Genomic DNA, 13,675 nt, shown 5'->3' on the forward strand with positions numbered 1-13,675 from the left:
AAGCAATATTTTTAAAAGGCCTAATGGGGCTTACTTAGTTAAACCATACTTTCTATCCACTGTTTGCATATTAATTAAAGCTTCTATTGTTTCAAGAAGCTCTAAATTTTGTTTAATAATTTCTAATTTTCCTAAACTCTTTTCCTCACCTGTAGTATAAGTTAGTTCCAGCTCAGCGCATTAGGCAGAAGTATAATTGAAAGTGGTTTCACACTACAGGTATCCCACTGTTCAAGAAATTTTGATAAGTCTTTAGAACTCCTGCTACACACTATCCAAAACTAAGAAAAAAAGTCAAATAGATAATATCCTTTATATCCAAACCTGGAAATGAATATATCTGGTACCAAGGGATACTCTGTATTGCTATCTGGGGACCGCTTTGCGTTAATGTTGCCTTTAGGTAAGTGGCTCACAGCCCTTGGCTGCCCATCAGAAATCTGTGGAAGTTTAAAAATACACAGATGCTTAGGCTTAGGGGCCAACTCTAAAGATTTTGAACCTGTACTGTATTTTTAAGGGAAACAAATATTCTTTAAAATGCTTTTTCTAAAATCTTGATCAGTGATTACATAAAGGTATGTTTATAGAATGACATTACCTTGAGAATAATTACAGAACATAGAATCTTATGAAATGCTACATCTAATTCAGAGTAAAGTTAGGATTTTTTTTTTGGGGGGGGGTGTTGAAATGATTTTTTTGCTAAAGATATTCAAAAGCACCAAAAACATTGTCAACAATGCTTAAGTTGGTAATAGTCTTTTCCCAGCAGTGGTGTTCTGTAGTAGATAATCTACCTTTGGAAGTCTAAACACACTGACAATTTAATGCAAAGACTGAAAACAAATATATATAATCCTGATGTTTATTTATCAAATTTCATCAGTGGCGTCATTGACCGGTTTTTAAAATAAGTTTCATTATAGTGGCATACTTGGCAAACCATGTAAGTACAGAAACTTTTTTCAAGATTTTTAAAAGGGGGCAACACTGCTCAGCATTTGGTACATGAATATACAATACACCTACTGAATATCTTCCCCATACATCATGAAAACTTGGAGGTAATTTGTATAGCCTGAAATGTCTTCATATTAGAATGTTATGCACAAAAAGGGCCTTATCATCAAGAACAGAAAAGTGGCATTTGCCGTATTCAGACTACAATTTAAAACACAACTGGCTTTATGTTACAGTAAGTAAATTATACTTCAATCTCCAGAGCATGTGGGGCATAAAACCTGATCTAAGTTTTATATGACAAAAATCCCAGTAAATGTTTCTTTTAATAAATGGCTTATCGATATTCTCAGATTCACTCTAATCATCCAAGAAAAAGTAGTTTCCACTCTTCTTTTGTTCTACATCCTAAAAAATAAAATAGAGAAGCAACAAAAATCAACACCATTCTCCTATATGTAAGGGTAGGGTAGACTTTCACCTGCAGAATTACTTATCAGTGTTTGTAAGTGTCTATACAACCTCCTCTGCACTCACTGGCTGCTTCTGGATATGCCTGGTTCCACTACTTAAAGGCAAGATTACTACCTCTGCTACCCATCCCTACTGCCTGGACACCTTCCTGCTGCACACCTCACACAAAATTCCTTTACATAAAATACTTAAACATATAAAATTTTGTTATATAAAATAGTTTCCAAAAAAACTATTAAATTCCATTTTTATCATTTTAACTTTAAGCTTCTGGTAAAAAAGTAACACTGTCAGTTTGAGAACTGCCTATTACACAAGAAGTATATAAAAATAATTTTTCCCAGCACTGTCTACAGACTGGCCAGTAATGATCCATCTACCTACTTGCCTAGCTGCTTGCTCCCTTATTAGGATTGAGGTATGACTGTCTAGGATGAGTGGATATAGAGAAAATGATAAGTGTACCTGGGGACTGAACTAAGTCTCTACCCAAGAAACCTACAACACAAAGTGTTTGTAATGCTTCAGAAGAAATTCTTATGAAAATTAAGCTGTGCATAATAAGTGTTCTAACATTTAGTTCCTCTCTTCTGCTTAATATGCTTTTCAAAACTGAGAAAACTCTTCAAATTTAATTTAAAACTTGCCATTTCATTATCCTGGCCAGAGAGTAAACATTTATAAACAAAATATATAGTGAAGGCTAAAGGCATCCAGATATTATGTTAGGTGCTTAAGAATACATGATGTGCACCATGTCTCTGCCTTCTAAGAGGTCACGTTTTAGTAGCAAAGCTAGAGGAGTACAAATATGAAAGGACAGGTACGTGTTAACATACTTCTAAAGCTTCTAAGTATTAAGGACGATGGCTAGAGGGCCATGAAATGTAAGCAGCATTTTAAAGAGGCATTGCAGGGATACCAGAAACACAGAAATGCTTTTTTAGCATTCATTTTTCTTTTTTGAGCAATGAAGAAATGACTGCCTTCTAAAAACCATATTTCACACACTACATCAAGTGTAGGGTACAAAATTATTTTACATACTACAAAGAAAAAAAAAACCACTGCCAATTTAACTGACAAAATGTTTTTTCATTGTTTAGAATTTAATGCTCATTGAAGAAGTTTGTTTAGACTCTTAAAATATGCATTTTAATCATGTGTTGCTCTTCTGCGTGCACAAAATGTGTAAGAAATATTAAGGTATTTGTAAAAACTTCTGTTTCAAGTGTAATCTTTCTGAAGACACTAAATGGCAAACTCAACACAAGCAGTACAACAATGGGTGCAACTCAAACAGACAATGCAGCAATGGCAGCTACATCACAATTGCTGCCTATCAGACTGAAGTATGCCATCAGATACTAAAATGTGAAAAACATGAATCTTAGAATTAATGAAATGACATAAGATTTTAGTGACACAGCCTTCAATTTAAAACATGCTTTTCAATTATTTACACTGAGAAGTTATCCGTGATTTAAGGTAATTTTTCTACATACCTTAATCGAATTGAGTTTGTTTATTCTTGGCCTATAGTTGTTTGGATCTCTTCTGAATGTAATTTCAAGCTGAGACAAAAATTTATTCATGCCAGCCAAAAGGGTTTGAGGACTAGAGGAAAAATAAAATCTATCAGTTGTGACTGAATTTTACCCCCCCAGTTTAATTACTTTTTTAGGATGAAGAGTGTTACGAATCACTGTTCCCTCTAATTCCCCAATCAAAAGTCATCTGGATCATAGTATAGTCACAGTACATTATAAAGTCTATATTCAGAAATGTCTTTGCTTGGACTATGTAGTTTGTTTGGCTATATTTTTATGCAAAACAAACACAGTTTAAAGTGTTTCTGATCTGGAAAAAAAGTCAGTGAGAAGTACTGCTTTAGAAAAATTATTTGATTGAAGAATTTCAAATCTAAGATTTTTAGGGGAGAAGAGAATTTAACAGAAAAGGTAATATTTATGTTAGAAATTTGGCACAAAGCAGTATGTACAACATAATGGTGTTTAGTAATAACACCTTTTAAAATTTCTATACTTTATTCATCTTTTCTCACCCAAACTAGTTCTTAAATCATGTTAAGTCATATCATACATGTGGAACATTTTAAGCATTTTGTAAATACAAAGGGAGGATCACTATTTGAATAGCTTTATATAGTCTAAGAAATTTCCCTAACTCTCAAAGAAGTTGTGTTATTTTCAGTAATTGATATATAAATTTTAAATAGGAAAAAAAAAAAAAAAGGAAATCTAAGAAGTTTAGTACGTCTATTCCTTGGATGTATTCAAATAGCAAATCCATTCCTCCCTAAACCAGGAAACATTATGTTGGAATCACATGAACTTGCTGTTTTTACAGGTCAAATGGCTGAATATCAGGAATTTCATACAGTTCAACCTAATAAGGTTTCAGCACTAAAAGTGTAAAAAATTTCTCATAAAAATTTCTCATAAACTAATGTGAAAGTTCTTTATATTACAAGTACTCTCAATCAAGCCAATAAGGAAAAAAGGGGACGGAGGAGGTAAAATCATTCATTTTTAACTCTGCTGTACATTAATACCAGATATTTGGGGTGTAGTGAGCTTTACCACTAGCGGTGTAAATTGGGCAAATCATGCATCCAAATAATGAAACAGACAAAACTGAACCTGAAAGAAAAGGTGAGGGGCCCAAAGCTCCGCATGCTTATTCCCCTGGATCAGGAGTTCTATACCATAGTCTAAAAACCGCTATTCTACCCAGGGCCATCCAGTACCGAATATGAATAATCTTGGGAGTTACAAAATCATTTCTAGAATTTCTGGTTATCTCTTTCCTTATTAAAAATTAAAACGGTATGACATGTCTATATGTTGATTGGAAAATTTAAAATAATTTTCTGGGGAGATTCAAGATGGCAGAGAGTAGGTGGACGTGGAGTTGATCTCTCTCCACGGATGCATCAGGAATACATCTATAGATGCAACAATTCTCACAGAACACCAGCTGAAAACTAGCAGAAGACCTTGGACACCGAAAAGGAGTATAAAGATCCCTGTATAACTGGGTAGGATGGAAAAAAAGAAGGGAGGAGAAGAGGAAGCCGGATGGGACCGCACCCTGGGGCGAGGGAACTGAAGCAGAGGAGAGATTCTCGAATTTGGGGAAACCCCCTCTCTGACGGGGAAATCGATTGGGACAGAAGGGAAGCATCTCAGGCTGTTGGAAGAGGGTGAAGGTGCTGATCCGTAGCAGACAGGACAGAGTAAGAAATACACAGATGGCCTGTACAATGGCCCTACATGACCCAGACTGGGATGTGTGTTCACAGGTGTGCAATGGGGCTGAGAGCTGGTGTGTGGGGATTGGAGAACAGGCCCAGAGCGAGAAGTGCTGTTGGCTGTGGGAAGACGGACTGAGGGGACGGGAGGGAGGAAATCCACAGCAGGGAATGCCTATGGAGGAAGACTGCACTGCCATGGAAGCAGGGCGCTATTGCTAAGTCCCACGCAGGGGGAGGAGACACTATTGTAACCTCTCTCTCCCCACATGTCACCGCCTGCCAATGACAATAAAAGAAGCCCGCTCAGGGCTGGCTCTTGTGTGCTGGCTGCTGAGACATAAAAAAGCCCCCTCAGAGCTGGCCCTCACGTGCCGGTTGCGGGGCAATTAAAAAAAACAACCACCACCCTCTCAGGGCTGGCCCTCACATGCCTGCTGCTGGGTGCCAGAAAAACCCCGACCAGGGTTGGCCCTCACGTGCCTTACGCTGGGTGCCGGAAAAGGCCCTCACTCAGGCCGTATCTCTTGCACCCATGGCCGACGGCTCCCCTGTGCATTTGGTGCCGCTGGGGCTCCAAATGCAGATCCAAGCAGTCATACCACCTCTGTACCCGGTCCTCACAGGGCCAGACCCAAGAGCTCCAAGGCAGCCTCAGGACCAGACTCCTGTGGGCGGACCACATGTAGAGGTGGGGATAAAACCAAAGCTGAACCCCAGGGACGGGGTGACTAAGGAAGAGGATGGAAAATCTTTCCACTGGCAGCACAAGCTGCAGATTAAATCCCCACGATCAGCTAGAAGACCCTGCGTCTATGGAACATCTGAGTAGACCAATGAGTGTTCCCACAAATGAAAACGGTCCAGCTCTGGCAGCTGTGGACTTTGGGGGCAGCACACGTGGGAACTGGGCCACATCAGAGTCGGAGGGGTCCCCACAGGGCCCACAGCAGGTCCAGAGACCAGCCCAGAGGCAGAGGAGGGGCTCCTGGGGAGGTGGAGGGGGGCTGTGGCTCACAGTGTGTGCAAGGACCCTCACAGCGGAGACCCCAGGGAAACATAATTATTACTATTAATTTTATTGTTTTGATTCATTCTGTTGTTGGTTCTTTTTTTCTTTTTGGTTTGTTTTACTTTCTTTTTTTGTTTGTTGTTTTAGATTTTTATTTAGTCTTTTGGGATCTTTTTTTTATAACATTTTTATCTTTCTTTGGTATATATTTATATTTTTACTTTGCTTTTCTGTTGTTCTGTGTTCTTGTCCCGTATTTTTGTCAATATATATTTTTTAGTATTTCCATTTCTTCTTTGCTTTTCTGTTGTCCTGTGTTTTTCCCTTTTTATTTTACTATTTTTTAAATCATTTTTATAGGTTTGTTCGGTTTCCTTGCTTTATTCTTCAGTGGGCACACTGCTTTGCTTTTGTTTTTAGGTTATGTGTTTTTGTTAGTATTAATCCTAATTGTTTGATTTCATTTTTGAATTCTTCTATTTGTCTGGTTTTTCTCTTGCTTTTTTGTTTTATTTGACTGTTTTTCTTTTACATGTGTGTGTGTTTCCCTGTTTCTGTTTTTTTTTTTGGTTTGATTTTGTTTTTACCATTTCTCCAGGGTTTCGTTTGTCTTTTTTTTTAATACGTTTTCTATTTTATCTTTTTTATATTTCTGTTTCTACGCTGCTTTTCTGTTGTTGTCTTCTTTCCCCTTTTTCTTTGTTTTTTTAATATCATTTTTGTCAGTTTGTTTTGTTTCTTTGCTTCATTCTTCAGTTGGCACTCTGCTTTGGTTTTGGGTTCTTGTCAACTTTCTTCTTAATTGTTTGATTTCGTTCTTGGGTTCTTTTGTTTGTCTGGTTGTTCTCTTGCTATTTGATTTATTTGGTTCTGTTTTTGTTTCTTTTGTGTGTGTGCACGTTTCCTTGTTTCTGTTTCTGTTTGATTATACTTCTTACCTGTCTGGGGTTTTGCTAGTCTTTTTTTTTTTTTTTTAAATCCCCATTATTGCCAGGATGAGCAACTTGCGGGGTCTGGGTCCCTTGAGCAAAAGTCGGGCCTGAGGCTCTGGAGTGAGAGCACCAAGTCCAGGATGCTGGACCACTAGAGAATTCCCAGCCCCAGGGAAGATTAATCTCTGAGAGCTCTCACGGAGGCCTCTATCTGAATCCAAGACCCGGCTCCACCCAACTGCCAGCAGCTCCCAGTGCTGGACGCCTCACACCAAACAACAAATAAGACAGGAACACACACCCACCCATCAGCACACAGATTACGTAAAGTCATACTAAGCTCACAGATGCCCCAAAACATACCACCTGACACGGCCCTACTCATCAAAGGGAAAAGACTCAGCTTCACCCACTAGAACGCAGGCACCAGTCCCTCCCATCAGGAAGCCTACACAAGACACTGGACCAACCCCACCACTGGGCAGAGAACAGAAGCAAGAGGAACTACGACCCTGCAGCCCAGGGAAAGGAGACCTCAAATACTGTAAATTAGACAAAATGAGAAGACACAGAAGTGTCTTACAGGCAAAGGAGCAAGATAAAAACCCACAAGACCAAATAAATGAAAAGGAAGTAGGCAAACTACCTAAAAAATAATTCAGAGTAATGATAGTAAAGATGATCCAAATTGTTGGACACAGAATAGAGAAAATACAAGAAACATTTAACAAGGACCTAGAAGAACTAAGGAGCAAACAAACAGTAATGAACAACACAATAACTGAAATTAAAAACACTCTAGAAGGAATCAATAGCAGAATAACTGAGGCAGAAGAATGGATAAAAGAGCTGGAAGACAAAGTGGTGGAAATAACTGCCGAGGAGCAGAGTAAAGAAAAAAGAATGAAAGGAAGACAATCTCAGAAACCTCTAGGACAACACTAAACGCACCAACATTCGAATTATAGTAGTCCCGGAAGAAGAAAAGAAAAAGGGTCTGAGAAAATATTTGAAGAGATTGTAGTTGAAAACTTCCCTAACATGGGAAAGGAAATAGTTACCCAAGTCCAGGAAGCACAAAGTCCCATACAGGATAAACCCAAGGAGAAACACACCAAGACACACACTGATCAAACTAACAAAAATTAAATTCAAAGAAAAAAATATTAAAAGCAGCAAGGGAAAAACAAAAAATAACATACAAAAGAATCCCCATAAGGTTATCAGCTGATTTTTCAGCAGAAACTCTACAGGCCAGAAGGGAGTGGTAGGATATCTGTAAAGTGATGAAAAAGTAAAACCTACAACCAAGATTATTCTACCCAGCAAGGATCTCATTCAGATTCGACAGAGAAGTCAAAAGCTTTACAGACAAGCAAATGTTAAGAGAATTCAGCACCACCAAACCAGCTTTACAACAAATGCTAAAGAAACTTTTCTAAGTGGGAAACAAAAGAGAAGAAAAAGACCCACAAAAACAAACCCAAAACAATTAAGAAAACGGTAATAGGAACATACATATCGATAATAACCTTGAATGTAAATGGATTACACCCCAACCAAAAGACATAGACTGACTGAATAGATACAAAACAAGACCCATATTTACGCTGTCTAGAAGAGACCCACTTCAGACCCAGGGACACATACAGACTGAAAGTGAAGAGATGGAAAAAGATATTCCATACAAATGGAAATCAAAAGAGAGCTGGAGTAGCAATACTCGTATCAGGTAAAATAGACTTTAAAATAAAGACTGTTACAAGAGATAGGGAGGGACACCACATAATGATCAAAGGATCAATCCTAGAAGAAAATATAACAGATATAAGTGTTTATGCACCCAACATAGGAACACCTCAATACATAAGGCAGATGCTAACAACCATGAAAGGAGAAATCGACAGTAACACAATAATAGTAGGGGACTTTAACACCCTACTTATACCAACGGACAGATCATCCAAACAAAATAAATAAGGAAACATGAGCTTTAAATGACACATTAGACCAGATGGAGATAAATGATATTTATAGGTCATTCCATCCAAAAACAAAGGAATACACTTTCTTCTCAAGTGCACACGGAATGTTCTGCAGGATAGACCACATCTTGGGTCACAAATCAAGCCTTGGTAAATTTAAGAAAACTGAAATCGTATGAAGCATCTTTTCTGACCACAACGCTAGGAGACTAGATATCAATTACAGGAAAAAAAAACTGTAAAAAATACGAACACATGGAGGCTAAACAATACGCCAGTAAACAACCAAGAGATCACTGAAGAAATCAAAGAGGAAATAAAAAAAAACCTAGAAACAAATGACAATGAAAGCATGATGACCCAAAACCTATGGGATGGAGCAAAAGCAGTTCTAAGAGGGAAGTTTATAGCAATACAATCCTACCTCAAGAAACAAGAAAAATCTCAAATAAACAACCTACCCTTACACCTAAAGCAATTAGAGAAAGAAGAACAAAAAAACCCAAAGTTAGCAGAAGTAAAGAAATCATCAAGATCAGATCAGAAATAAATGAAAAAGAAATGAAGGAAACAATAGCAAAGAGCAATAAAACTAAAAGCTGGTTCTTTGAGAAGATAAACAAAACTGATAAACCATTAGCCAGACTCATCAGGAAAAAAGGGAGTAGACTCAAATCAACAGAATTAGAAGTGAAAAAGAAGTAACAACTGACACCACAGAAATACAAAGGATCATGAGAGATTACTACAAGCAACTCTATGCCAATAAAATGGACAACCTGGAAGAAATGGACAGATTCTTAGAAATGCACAACCTGCCGAGACTGAACCAGGAAGAAATAGAAAATATGAACAGACTAATCACAAGCACTGAAATTGAAACTGTGATTAAAAATCTTCCAACAAACAAAAGCTCAGGACCAGATGGCTTCACAGGTGAATTCTATCAAACATTTAGAGAAGAGCTAACACCTATCCTTCTCAAACTCTTCCAAAATATAGCAGAGGGGGGAACACTCCCAAACGCATTGTATGAGGTCACCATCACCCTGATACCAAAACCAGACAAAGATGTCACAAAAGAAGAAAATTACAGACCAATATCACTTACGAGCACAGATGCAAAAATCCTCAACAAAATACTAGCAAACAGAATCCAACAGCACACTAAAGGATCATACACCATGATCAAGTGGGGTGTATCTCAGGAATGCACGGATTCTTCAATATACACAAATCAATCAATGTGATACGCCATATTAACAAAGTGAAGGATAAAAACCATATGATCATCTCAATAGATGCAGAAAAAGCTTCTGACAAAATTCAACACCCATTTATGATAAAAACTCTCCAGAAAGTGGGCACAGAGGGAACCTACCTCAACATAATAAAGGCCATATATGACAAACCCACAGCAAACATCATTCTCCATGGTGAAAAACTGAAACCATTTCCTCTAAGATCAGGAACAAGACAAGGGTGCCCACTCTCACCACTATTATTCAACATAACATAGTTTTGGATGTTTTAGCCACAGCAATCAGAGAAGAAAAAGAAATAAAAGGAATCCAAATTGGAGAAGAAGAAGTAAAACTGTCACTGTTTGCAGGTAACATGATACTATACATAGAAAATCTTAAAGATGCCACCAGAAAACTACTAGAGCTAATCACTGAATTTGGTAAAGCAGCAGAATACAAAATTAATGCACAGAAATCTCTTGCATTCCTGTACACTAACAATGAAAAATCAGAAAGAGAAATCAAGGAAAGACTCCCACTTACCACTGCAACAAAAAGAATACCTAGGAATAAACCTACTTAGGCAGGCAAAAGACCTGTATGCAGAAAAGTACAAGACACTGATGAAAGAAATCAAAGATACAAAACAGATGGAAAGATATACCATGTTCTTGGACTGGAAGAATCAACATTGTGAAAATGACTATACTACCCAAAGCAATCTACAGATTCAATGCAATCCCTATCAAATTACCAATGGCATTTTCCACAGAACTAGAACAAAAAATTTCACAATTTGTATGGAAACACAAAAGACCCCGAGTAGCCAAAGCAATCAAGAAAGAAAAACAGAGCTGGAGGAATCAGGCTCCCTGACTTCAGACTATACTACAAAGCTACAGTAATCAAGACAGTATGGTACTAGCACAAAACAGAAACATAGATCAATGGAACAGGATAGAAAGCCCAGAGATAAACCCACGCACATATGGTCACCTTATCTTTGACAAAGGAGGCAAGAATATATGATGGAGAAAACCAGCCTCTTCAATAAGTGGAGCTGGGAAAACTGGACAGCTGCATGTAAAAGAATGAAATTAGAACACTTCCTAACACCATACACAGAAATAAATTCAAAACGGATTAAAGACCTAAATGTAAGACCAGACACTATAAAACTCTTAGAGGAAAACATACAAAGAACACTCCATGACATAAATCACAGCAAGGTCCTTTTTGACCCACCTCCTAGAGAAATGGAAATAAAAACAAAAATAAACAAATGGGACCTAATGAAACTTAAAAGCTTTTGCACAGCAAAGGAAACCATAAACAAGACAAAAAGACAACCCTCAGAATGGGAGAAAATATTTGCAAACGAAGCAACTGACAAGGATTAATCTCCAAAATATACAAGCAGCTCATGCAGCTCAATAACAAAAAAACAAACAACCCAATCCAAAAATGGGCAGAAGACCTAAATAGACATTTCTCCAAAGAAGACATACAGATTGTCAACAAACACATGAAAAGATGCTCAACATCACTAATTATTAGAGAAATGCAAATCAAAACCACAATGAGGTATCACCTCACACCAGTCAGAATGGTTATCATCAAAAAATCTACAAACAATAAATGCTGGAGAGGGTGTGGAGAAAAGGGGAGCCTCTTGCACTGTTGGAGGGATTGTAAATTGATGCAGCCACTATAGAGAACAGTATAGAGGTTCCTTAAAAACCTAAAAATAGTACTACCATTTGACCCAGCAATCCCACTACTGGGCATATACCCTGAGAAATCCATAATTCAAAAAGATACATGTAAATATTCCTGCAATTAACATTGTGGTACAACTGCCATGATATGGAAGCAATCTAAATGTCCATAGACAGATGAATGATTAAAGAAGATGTGGCACATATATACGATGGAATATTAGCCTTAAAAAGGAACGAAACTGAGTTATTTGTAATGAGGTGGATGGACCTAGAGTCTGTCATACAGTGAAGTAAGTCACAAAGAGAAAAACACATACCGTATGCTAATGCACATATATGGAATCTAAAAAAATGGTACTGATGAACCTAGTGGCAGGGCAGGAATAAAGACACAGACGTAGAGAACGGACTTGAGGACACAGTGGGGGTAAAGGGAAGCTGGGACGAAGTGAGAGAGTAGCACTGACATATATACACTACCAAATGTAAAATGGATGGCCAGTGGGAAGCTGCTGCATAGCACAGGGAGATCAGTTCGATGCTTTGAGATGACCTAGAGGGGTGGGATAGGGAGGACGGGAGGGAGGCTCAAGAGGGAGGGGATATGGGGATATATGTATACTTATAGCTGATTCAGTTTGTTGTACAACAGAAACTAACACAACATTGTAAAGCAATTATACTCCAATAAAGATTATAAAAAAAAAGAGCCAGCCAACTTGAAATAAATAAATAACTAAATAAAATAAGTTTCTAAGTGTTGGAACTTATAATTAGGTTTGAATAGTTTACAAAATAGTTTTACCTGTTTGCAACTGTGTTCTTGGATGGAACACCATCAAAAACAATGACTCGATCTGCTAGATAGGTGGCCATGATGAAGTCATGTTCCACAACAAAGGCTGTCTTCTTAGCATGGAGTATGAAACTAAAACACATGATTTTGAAATCTTAGTTTTATATCATCATATTCAAACACTATATTAAGCACTTTTGTCTGCCACTACACATGATCACAGGTAATACACTTATGAGCGTGACATTACCGTTTGACAACTCGAGCAGCCATCAGTCTTTGCTCAGAATCCAAATATGCAGATGGTTCATCAATTAAATAGACATCAGCAGGTTTGCCCAAACAAAGAGCTAAAGCTACTCGCTGCAGTTCACCACCAGATAATGTCTGCACCTATTTGCAAAAGAAGTTCAGTAAACCATGTAGAGACATCCAAAGTTTAAAATAATAAAATGATAAAACAACAAAAATTATTTAGAGTACCTCTTGATCGATGATGTTTTCAATTTGCAGAGGCTTCATTACATCAGTCACAAATTGTGGATGAGTGTAAGCATCTCTGATCTTTTCATGTAGTAGCTGGCGAACACTTCCCTGTTTTTAATGGAAAAGTATTGAAATTTTATTTCAGTAGAGAACTACTCTATGAATCTTGAGAAAGTTAAGCTACACAGCAAAAGTATATCAATTTGCCACCAACAGATATCGATAGTATTTTGATGCTTATCCATCAGCTATGACATGTTTTTTGAGATTTTAAAAATTAAAAACCCACCATGTCCAAGTTAAAAAAAACCAAAAATCTTAAAATTTGAAAGTAGTAAATGATGAATGTTTCAGGGAAGAAATCATTAGAGACTAGGAATACTTCTAAAGGTCAATATGGGTATCAAGTAATCTTTGGCAATCTGTGAGCTAACACAAAATGCACAATAATATGATAGGGATGAATTTAAGATGTCTTTTAAGTTGTTATTTGAGGAGAGGGCTGAGTTTGAGAACTTAAAAGCTAAGCTTATAGAAAGCATCAATGATAAAATTTTCATTGTAAGCCAAGCCATCTCAAATATTCCCAACATGAGTGAGTACTGAGGTACTGAGCATAGATACTGTAGTTAATTAGTTCATTACAACACCGCAGAAATCAAAGGAGGTTAATTTCATAATGTTTTAAGGCTCATCCATATTGTATCATGTATCAGTGTTTTATTTCTTTTTATGGCAGAATAACAGTGGCTCTACCATTTTTCATTCCCACCAGCAACGTATGAGGT

The 13,675-nt window shown here is 37.4% G+C and overlaps 1 protein-coding gene across 1 annotated transcript in view; it reads right to left on the minus strand.

The window, feature by feature from the left end:
• Positions 1 to 854: 854 nt before the first annotated feature.
• ABCE1 (ATP binding cassette subfamily E member 1) overlaps positions 855 to 13,675 on the minus strand; it is a 34,752-nt gene continuing 21,931 nt past the window's right edge. The window contains exons 14-18 of the mRNA XM_061191630.1: positions 12,885 to 12,995; positions 12,652 to 12,794; positions 12,411 to 12,533; positions 2,943 to 3,054; positions 855 to 1,371 (exon numbers count right to left, since the gene is read on the minus strand). Of these exons, the coding sequence (XP_061047613.1) occupies positions 1,324 to 1,371; positions 2,943 to 3,054; positions 12,411 to 12,533; positions 12,652 to 12,794; positions 12,885 to 12,995 (537 nt within the window). The 3' untranslated portion in view covers positions 855 to 1,323. The remainder of the gene's footprint in view (positions 1,372 to 2,942; positions 3,055 to 12,410; positions 12,534 to 12,651; positions 12,795 to 12,884; positions 12,996 to 13,675) is intronic.

Source organism: Eubalaena glacialis, chromosome 5 (genome assembly GCF_028564815.1).
Source record: "Eubalaena glacialis isolate mEubGla1 chromosome 5, mEubGla1.1.hap2.+ XY, whole genome shotgun sequence".
Classification (NCBI taxonomy): Eukaryota; Metazoa; Chordata; class Mammalia; order Artiodactyla; family Balaenidae; genus Eubalaena; species Eubalaena glacialis.